Below are 10,277 nucleotides of genomic sequence, written 5' to 3' on the forward strand. Positions count from 1 at the left end.
ATGTGTTCTGTGTCTAGTTTTAAAATGAAAACTAAGGCTTGTGCTTAACATATGCACACATTTTGAAGACAGACCTGAAATGTGACCTTGGATAAGTTTATTAACCTCAGTTTTATAAATCTGTATTCACACAGATATAAAGTGCCTAGCCCATCACAGCAGAGCTCTCCATAGTTCAGTGGTTGTACCAGTAAGACATCAGGGATTCTTCAGAAGCCAGCCTTCAGACCTCTCACTGTGTTTTGAGATCATTATTATCAATTTGGATTTAAAAAACAAGGGCCCGGTAAAACCCTTGAAGTCTTCGTCATCTCAGGTTTTAGGGATGCCACTTCCATAAACATGAGTGGTTCACAAGGTCACTGCCCCTAGAAGCAGGCACTGGAAAGAAACAGGCAGCTCTTCATTACCCCAAGCAGAAGCTCTGTCAGCTTGCCCATTGATGGGTTCCATTTGCCTGCGCTTGGAATCCCAGAGAGGAAGAACCACCTTTACTGAAGAAACAGTCCAAAGCCTGGGGCTGGAGTTGGTGGGGCAACTCTTCACTGTGCTTGCACCTGGGCTGGGGCAGGATCCTGAACCTCTCAGGGGCGTAGCCCGCGGAACGTGGTCGGCTTGTTGGTGAAGGGGTGCCACTGGCCCTGGATGCTAGGGTTGTCGGTGTGGAAGGGCTTGCGGATGCGGATCACGTCCAAGCCCGACTGGTCGGCCAGCTTCTGCACCAGCATCGAGATCTCCTCGACCGACTTGCGGTGGATGCTCTCCTCGCGCACAGGCCCGTTAAGGTATTCGGCCACTACTCTGGGCACGCAGCACGGACGCGAGTTTACATATATTAGGACCCCAGGGTTCCGTCGGGCGAAGTCGATCACTTCCCGCTCCACGAACTCCCTGGTGCCGCGAGACCAGGCGCCGTCGCGGCTGACGCTGAAGCTCAGACGCTGCAGCTGCTGCACGTAGCGACGCAGTCCGTTGTGGAGAACACCGGCCAAGAAGCGGCTCGGAGTCCCGCGCGCCGTCATAGCTACAGCTTGGAGCATTGCTCAAAATTCTTTATCCTCACACATTTTCATCTATCGAAGACCGAGAAGGACATTAAAATTTTTCACAGTCATGTATGTTGCATCACTTTTCCCCTCAAAATTTGTTAATATTTGCTTCAGATTTCCTCATGCAAAGCTATTAGTGTCATAGAAGTTTCAAATTGTATCATACTTGAAAATGGATCATTATGAGCTGACTATATTTCTTGCTAGTAATACTTTGCCTTAAAGTCTATTTTTTCGTGATATTAACATAGCCACACCGGTTTTGCTTTTTTACATTTAAATTTATTTATTATTTTTTGTTTTATTTTATTTTTTGAGACAGGGTCTTGTTCTTTTGCCCAGGCTGGAGTGCCGTGGGATGATCACAGCTCACTGCAGCCTTGACCTCCTGTGCTCAAGCAATCCTCCTGCCTCAGCCTCCCAAGTAGGTAGGACTACAGGCATGTGTCACTATGCCTGGCTAATTTTTTTTTTTTTTTTTTTGTGGTAGAGATGGGGTCTCATTATGTTGCCCAGGCTGGCCTCAAACTCCTGCGTCCAAGCAATCCTCCTGCCTTGGCATACCAAAGTGGTGGGATTACAGGTGTGAGTTTTGGTTTTTGTGTCTTTTCAGCAAATGTTTCAATTTTTAACCCTTCAGCGTCTTTATGTTTTAAGTGTGTCTCTTATAAAGAACACAGAGCTAGATTTTCTATTTTTGTTCATCCTGACTCTCCCCATTTTTAACTAGAAAAGTAATAAATTTATATTTACTATAATTACTGATATTTTATTATTATAATGTTATATTATCCCACCTCATTGTCTTTCTTTTTCTTATATTTATTATGTTCCCTTATTTTCTTATTTTCTTTTTTAAGTCTTTTTATTAATTGAATGTGATAGTAGCCAACCTTCAAGATAGTCTCACTTCTTGGCATCCTCCTCCCTGTGTAAGCCCTTCCCACATCGTACCATTTTTGTTTTATGTGATCAACAGAATATGGCTGACATGATGGCATGCCATTTCCAAGAGTTGGTTATAAAAGACATCGCAAGTTCCATCTTGTTGCTTTTTCTCTCATGCACTAAAGAGCCACTCTGGGGAAGCCAACTGCCTGCCACCTTGTGAGCACTCACATGGAGAAGCCCATGTGGCAAGGAACTAAGGTCCCTGACCAACAGCTAGCAAGGAACAGAGGCTCTCTGCAAATAGCCAGGTGAGTAATCCTGGAAGCCGATCTCCCGGCCACAGTCAGACCTTCAGATTACTACAACCCTGAGAAACATCTTTAATGCAATCTCGTAAGAAATATAGAGCCAGAACTACACAACTAAGCCACTCCTTAATTCCTGACCCTGATTTATATTAATTCCTGATTTATTATCTTATAGTTTCTATAACTGTAAGATAGTATAGTTGTAACTGTAAGATAATACATGTTTGTTGTTTTAAGCTTAGTTTTGGTAGTAATTTGTTATATAATAGATAACTAACACAATGTGTCTGTGTGTATATACATATGTGTATAAATATACATTTTTCTTTTATATTTCAAGATTTTTATCTCATCTACTAGTTTATAAATTGTATAAACTACTGCTACAATTTTAGTCTTTATCCAACAATTATATCACATAATAATTAAAATCAGTAAATTTAATAACTAATAAGTCAAAAAAACTTTGTAACACTTTTTGCTTATTCTCTTTTTACTGATATTTTTATCAAATAATAATTCTTTCAATACTTTTTTGGTTTTATTTTATTTTATTTTATTTTTTTATTATTATTATACTTTAGGTTTTAGGGTACATGTGCACAATGTGCAGGTTTGTTACATATGTATCCATGTGCCATGTTGGTTTGCTGCACCCATTAACGCGTCATTTAGCATTAGGTATATCTCCTAATGCTGTCCCTCCCCCCTCCCTCCACACTACAACAGTCCCCGGAGTGTGATGTTCCCCTTCCTGTGTCCATGAGTTCTCATTGTTCAATTCCTGCCTATGAGTGAGAACATGCGGTGTTTGGTTTTTTGTCCTTGCGATAGTTTACTGAGAATGATGGTTTCCAGTTTCATCCATGTCCCTACAAAGGACATGAACTCATCATTTTTATGGCTGCATAGTATTCCATGGTGTATATGTGCCATATTTTCTTAATACAGTCTATCGTTGTTGGACATTTGGGTTGGTTCCAACTCTTTGCTATTGTGAATAGTGCCGCAATAAACATACGTGTTCATTTGTCTTTATAGCAGCATGATTTATAGTCCTTTGGGTATATACCCAGTAATGGGATGGCTGGGTCAAATGATATTTCTAGTTCTAGATCCCTGAGGAATCGCCACACTGACTTCCACAATGGTTGAACTAGTTTACAGTCCCACCAACAGTGTAAAAGTGTTCCTATTTCTCCACATCCTCTCCAGCACCTGTTGTTTCCTGACTTTTTAATGATGGCCATTCTAACTGGTGTGAGATGGTATCTCACTGTGGTTTTGATTTGCATTTCTCTGATGGTCAATGATGATGAGCATTTTTTCATGTGTTTTTTGGCTGCATAAATGTCTTCTTTTGAGAAGTGCCTGTTCATGTCCTTCGCCCACTTTTTGATGGGGTTGTTTGATTTTTTCTTGTAAATTTGTTTGAGTTCATTGTAGATTCTGGATATTAGCCCTTTGTCAGATGAATAGGTTGCAAAATTTTTCTCCCATTCTGTAGGTTGCCTGTTCACTCTGATGGTAGTTTCTTTTGCTGTGCAGAAGCTCTTTAGTTTAATTAGATCTCATTTGTCAATTTTGGCTTTTGTTGCCATTGCTTTTGGTGTTTTAGACATGAAGTCCTTGCCCACGCCCATGTCCTGAATGGTATTGCCTAGGTTTTCTTGTAGGATTTTAATGGTTTTAGGTCTAACATTTAAGTCTTTAATCCATCTTGAACTAATTTTTGTATAAGGTGTAAGGAAGGGATCCAGTTTCAGCTTTCTACATATGGCTAGCCAGTTTTCCCAGCACCATTTATTAAATAGGGAATCCTTTCCCCATTTCTTGTTTTTGTCAGGTTTGTCAAAGATCAGATAGTTGTAGATATGCGGCATCATTTCTGAGGGCTCTGTTCTGTTCCATTGATCTATGTCTCTGTTATGGTAGCAGTACCAGGCTGTTTTGGTTACTGTAGCCTTGTAGTATAGTTTGAAGTCAGGTAGCGTGATCCCTCCAGCTTTGTTCTTTTGGCTTAGGATTGACTTGGCGATGCGGGCTCTTTTTTGGTTCCATACGAACTTTAAAGTAGTTTTTTCCAATTCTGTGAAGAAAGTCATTGGTAGCTTGATGGGGATGGCATTGAATCTATAAATTATGGGCAGTATGGCCATTTTCATGATATTGATTCTTCCAACCCATGAACATGGAATGTTCTTCCATTTGTTTGTATCCTCTTTGATTTCATTGAGCACTGGTTTGTAGTTCTCCTTGAAGAGGTCCTTCACATCCCATGTAAGTTGGATTCCTAGGTATTTTATTCTCTTTGAAGCAATTGTGAATGGGAGTTCACTCATGATTTGGCTCTCTGTTTGTCTGTGATTGGTGTACAAGAATGCTTGTGATTTTTGTACATTAATTTTGTATCCTGAGACTTTGCTGAAGTTGCTAATCAGCTTAAGGAGATTTTGGGCTGAGATGATGGGGTTTTCTAGATATACAATCATGTCATCTGCAAGCAGGGATAATTTGACTTCCTCTTTTCCTAATTGAATACCCTTTATTTCCTTCTCCTGCCTGATTGCCCTGGCCAGAACTTCCAGCACTATGTTTAATAGGAGTGATGAGAGAGGGCATCCCTGTCTTGTGCCAGTTTTCAAAGGGAATGCTTCCAGTTTTTGCCCATTCAGTATAATATTGGTTGTGGGTTTGTCATAGATAGCTCTTATTATTTTGAGATACGTCCCATTGATACCTCATTTATTGAGAGTTTTTAGCATGAAGGGTTGTTGAATTTTGTCACAGGACTTTTCTGCATCTATTGAGATAATCATGTGGTTTTTGTCTTTGGTACTGTTTATATGCTGGATTACATTTATTGATTTGCGTATGTTGAACCAGCCTTGCATCCCAGGGATGAAGCCCACTTGATCATGGTGGATAAGCTTTTTGATGTGCTGCTGGATTCGGTTTGCCAGAATTTTTTTTGTTTTTTTTTTTGTTTTTGTTTTTTTTTTTTGAGACGGAGTCTCGCTCTGTCGCCCAGGCTGGAGTGCAGTGGCGCGATCTCGGCTCACTGCAAGCTCCGCCTCCTGGGTTCATGCCATTCTCCTGCCTCAGCCTCTCCGAGTAGCTGGGACTACAGGTGCCCGCCACCACGCCCGGCTAATTTTTTTTGTATTTTTAGTAGAGATGGGGTTTCACCGTGGTCTCGATCTCCTGACCTTGAGATCTGCCCGCCTCGGCCTCCCAAAGTGCTGGGATTACAAGCGTGAGCCACCGCGCCCGGCCGGTTTGCCAGTATTTTATTGAGGATTTTTGCATCAATGTTCATCAAGGATATTGGTCTGAAATTCTCTTTTTTGGTTATGTCTCTGCCAGGCTTTGGTATCAGGATGATGCTGGCCTCATAAAATGTGTTAGGGAGGATTCTCTCTTTTTCTATTGATTGGAATAGTTTCAGAAGGAATGGTACCAGTTCCTCCTTGTACCTCTGGTAGAATTCGGCTGTGAATCCATCAGGTCCTGGACTGTTTTTGGTTGGTAGGCTATTGATTATTGCCACAATTTCAGAGCCTGTTATTGGTTTATTCAGAGATTCAACTTCTTCCTTGTTTAGTCTAGGGAGGGTGTATTTGTCAAAGAATTTATCCATTTCTTCTAGATTTTCTAGTTTATTTGCATAGAGGTGTTTGTAGTATTTTCTGATGGTAGATTGTATTTCTGTGGGATTGATGGTGATATCCTCTTTTTCATTTTTTATTGCATCTATTTGATTCTTCTCTCTTTTCTTCTTTATTAGTCTTGCTAGTGGTCTATCAATTTTGTTGATCTTTTCAAAACACCAGCTCCTGGATTCATTAATTTTTTGAAGGGTTTTTTGTGTCTCTATTTCCTTCAGTTCTGCTCTGATTTTAGTTATTTCTAGCCTTCTGCTAGCTTTTGAATGTGTTTGCTCTTGCTTTTCTAATTCTTTTAATTGTGATGTTAGGGTGTCAATTTTGGATCTTTCCTGCTTTCTCTTGTGGGCATTTAGTGCTATAAATTTCCCTCTACACACTGCTTTGAATGTGTCCCAGAGATTCTGGTATGTTGTGTCTTTGTTCTCGTTGGTTTCAAAGAACATCTTTATTTCTGCCTTCATTTCATTATGTACCCAATAGTCATTCAGGAGCAGGTTGTTCAGTTTCCATGTAGTTGAGCGGTTTTGAGTGAGTTTCTTAATCCTGAGTTCTAGTTTGATTGCACTGTGGTCTGAGAGACAAGTTTGTTATAATTTCTGTTCTTTTACATTTGCTGAGGAGAGCTTTACTTCCAACTATGTGGTCAATTTTGGAATAGGTGTGGTGTGGTGCTGAAAAGAATGTATATTCTGTTGATTTGGGGTGGAGAGTTCTGTAGATGTCTATTAGGTCCACTTTGTGCAGAGCTGAGTTCAATTCCTGGATATCCTTGTTAACTTTCTGTCTCGTTGATCTGTCTAATGTTGACAGTGGGGTGTTAAAATCTCCCATTATTATTGTGTGGGAGTTTAAGTCCCTTTGTAGGTCACTGAGGACTTGCTTTATGAATCTGGGTGCTCCTGTGTTGGGTGCATATATATTTAGGATAGTTAGCTCTTCTTGTTGAATTGATCCCTTTACCATTATGTAATGGCCTTCTTTGTCTCTTTTGATCTTTGTTGGTTTAAAGTCTATTTTATCAGAGACTAGGATTGCAACCCCTGCCTTTTTTTTTTTCCATTTGCTTGATAGATCTTCCTCCATCCCTTTATTTTGAGTCTATGTGTGTCTCTGCACGTGAGATGGGTTTCCTGAATACAGCACACTGATGGATCTTGACTCCTTATCCAGTTTGCCAGTCTGTGTGTTTTAATTGGAGCATTTAGCCCATTTACATTTAAAGTTAATATTGTTATGTGTGAGTGTGATCCTGTCATTATGATGTTAGTTGGTTATTTTGCTCGTTAGTTGATGCAGTTTCTTCCTAGCCTCGATGGTCTTTACAATTTGGCATGTTTTTGCAGGGGCTGGTACCGGTTGTTCCTTTCCATGTTTAGTGCTTCCTTCAGGAGCTCTTTTAGGGCAGGCCTGGTGGTGACAAAATCACTCAGCATTTGCTTGTCTGTAAAGTATTTTACTTCTCCTTCACTTATGAAGCTTAGTTTGGCTGGATATGAAATTCTGGGTTGAAAATTCTTTTCTTTAAAAATGTTGAATATCGGCCCCCACTCTCTTCTGGCTTGTAGAGTTTCTGCCAAGAGATCAGCTGTTAGTCTGATGGGCTTCCCTTTGTGGGTAACCCGATCTTTCTCTCTGGCCACCCTTAACATTTTTTCCTTCATTTCAACTTTGGTGAATCTGACAATTATGTGTCTTGGAGTTGCTCTTCTCGAGGAGTATCTTTGTGGCGTTTTCTGTATTTCCTGAATCTGAATGTTGGCCTGCCTTGCTAGATTGGGGAAGTTCTCCTGGATAATATCTTGCAGAGTGTTTTCCAACTTGGTTCCATTCTCCCCGTCATTTTCAGGTACACCAATCAGACGTAGGTTTGGTCTTTTCACATAGTCCCAAATTTCTTGGAGGCTTTGTTAGTTTCTTTTTATTCTTTTTTCTCTGAACTTCCCATCTCACTTCTTTTCATTCATTTCATCTTCCATCACTGATACCCTTTCTTCCAGTTGATCGCATCTGCTACCGAGGCTTCTGCAATCTTTGTGTAGTTCTCAATACTTGGCTTTCAGCTCCATCAGCTCCTTTAAGCCCTTCTCTCCATTGGTTATTCTAGTTATCCATTCGTCTAATTTTTTTTCAAAGTTTTTAACTTCTTTGCTATTGTTTGGAATTTCCTCCCGTAGCTCAGAGTAGTTTGATCGTCTGAAGCCTTCTTCTCTCAACTCGTCAAAGTCATTCTCCGTCCAGCTTTGTTCCGTTGCTGGTGAGGAACTGCGTTCCTTTGGAGCAGGCGAGGTGCTCTGCTTTTTAGAGTTTCCAGTTTTTCTGCTCTGTTTTTTCCCCATCTTCGTGGTTTTATCTACTTTTGGTCTTTGATGTTGGTGATGTACGGATGGGTTTTTGGTGTGGATGTCCTTTCTGTTTGTTAGTTTTCCTTCTACCAGACAGGATCCACAGCTGCAGGTCTGTTGGAGTTTGCTAGGGTCCACTCCAGACCCTGTTTTGCTGGGTGTCAGCAGCGGTGGCTGCAGAACAGTGGATTTTCGTGAGACCACAAATTCAGCTGTCTGATATTTCCTCTGGAAGTTTTGTCTCAGAGGATTACCCAGCTGAGTGAAGTGTCAGTCTGTCCCTACTGGGGGGTGCCTCCCAGTTAGGCTGCTCGGGGGTCAGGGACCCACTTTAGGAGGCAGTCTGTCTGTTCTCAGATCTCCAGCTGCGTGCTGGGAGAACCACTTCTCTCTTCAAAGCTGTCAGTCAGACAGGGACATTTAAGTCTGCAGAGGTTCCTGCTGAATTTTTGTTTGTCTGTGCCCTGCCCCCAGAGGTGGAGCCTACAGAGGCAGGCAGGCCTCCTTGAGCTGTGGTGGGCTCCACCCAGTTCGAACTTCCTGGCTGCTTTGTTTACCTAAGCAAGCCTGGGCAATGGTGGGTGCCCCTCCCCCAGCCTGGCTGCCGCCATGCAGTTTTATCTCAGACTGCTGTGCTAGCAATCAGCAAGACTCCGTGGGCATAGGACCCTCCTAGCCAGGTGCGGGACACAATCTCCTGTTGTGCCGTTTTCCAGGCCTGTTGGAAAAGCGCAGTATTAGGGTGGGACTGACCTGATTTTCCAGGTGAAGTCTGTTGACCCTTTCTTTGACTAGGAAAGGGAACTCCTTAACCCCTTGCGCTTCCCAAGTGAGGCAATGCCTCGCCCTGCTTGGGCTCGTGCACAGTGCGCTGTGTCGACTGCACCCACTGTTTGGCACTCCCTAGTGAGAAGAACCCGGTACCTCAAACGGAAATGCAGAAATCACCTGACTTCTTTGTCGCCCACGCTGGGAGCTGTAGACCAGAGCTGTTCCTATTCGGCCACCTTGGCTCCACCCCTCCTTTCAATACATTTTAAATCCAACAGATTACAAATTATTGCTACTATCTTATTAAGTCCATATTTGTTTAGATTTAATGACCTATTTGCTAATTTCTTTGCTAATCTCTATTGCTTTTATTTCATATCTTCTTTCTGGGTTCAATTTACTTATTCCATATCAAAACCTTTAGAAATGTCTTCCTATACAGTCTGTTGGTATAATGCTCTCTGTTTGGCTTATCTGAAAATACTTGTATTTGATGGCTGATTTAATTTTTCAATTGTAATATATCATACCCACATAAAATGGCAGATAGTAGAGGTGCTTAGTTTGAAAACAAATTTAAGCAGTAAACATACCAATGGATGGCAACCTAAATCAAGAAATTAGGGCATTATAGCCTTCTAGAGGCTTTCCTCATGATCCTTCGTCTAAACTAGCCCTTTGTATTTAATATAAAGTTAATAACTGTATTCCCAGCTACTTGGGAGGCTGAGGCAGGAGAATGGCATGAACCCAGGGGGAAGAGCTTGCAGTGAGCCAAGATCGCACCACTGCATTCCAGCCTGGGCAACAGAGCGAGACTCTGTCTCAAAAAAAACAAACAAACTATCCTACCTTCTAAAACTGTAGATTAACTTCACCTTTTTGTAAACTTAATACACCATAAGTCTACAGTATGTAATAATTTATATCTGGCTTCTGTTCCTCAACAATGTGTTTGTGAGATTCATCATGTTGCTACATGTTAATGTAGTTTGTTTATTTTGTCCTTGTAGAATATGTTATTGTTTCTGTCCATTCCACCATCCATAGACATTTGAGTTAATTTCAGTATTTGTCTATTACAAAGAGTACTTCTGTGAACTTTGTTGTATATTTCTTTTGGCATGCGTCTATATATCTGTTTCTTTGTAATCAAATAGAAGTGTTGGTTCATAGATATTCATAACAGATACTGCCAACACTTTTCCAAACTTCTTATAGCAATTCTACTTCTAGTTTTTCCACATC

The 10,277-nt window shown here is 41.2% G+C and overlaps 1 protein-coding gene across 1 annotated transcript; it reads right to left on the reverse strand.

Moving 5' to 3' along the window:
• Positions 1-504: 504 nt before the first annotated feature.
• Positions 505-1,053, reverse strand: LOC129479857 (large ribosomal subunit protein mL43-like). The gene has a single exon (XM_055273702.2). It carries the CDS (start codon positions 1,038-1,040, stop codon positions 585-587), a length of 456 nt encoding a protein of 151 aa, XP_055129677.1. The 5' UTR covers positions 1,041-1,053; the 3' UTR covers positions 505-584.
• Positions 1,054-10,277: the final 9,224 nt, after the last annotated feature.

The sequence above is a fragment of the Symphalangus syndactylus genome, chromosome 3 (assembly GCF_028878055.3).
Source record: "Symphalangus syndactylus isolate Jambi chromosome 3, NHGRI_mSymSyn1-v2.1_pri, whole genome shotgun sequence".
In the NCBI taxonomy this organism is placed as follows: domain Eukaryota; kingdom Metazoa; phylum Chordata; class Mammalia; order Primates; family Hylobatidae; genus Symphalangus; species Symphalangus syndactylus.

Bases quoted from the DNA above. Each gene is read 5' to 3' on its own strand.
- LOC129479857 (XM_055273702.2), bottom strand. From the start codon at position 1,040: ATGCTCCAAGCTGTAGCTATGACGGCGCGCGGGACTCCGAGCCGCTTC.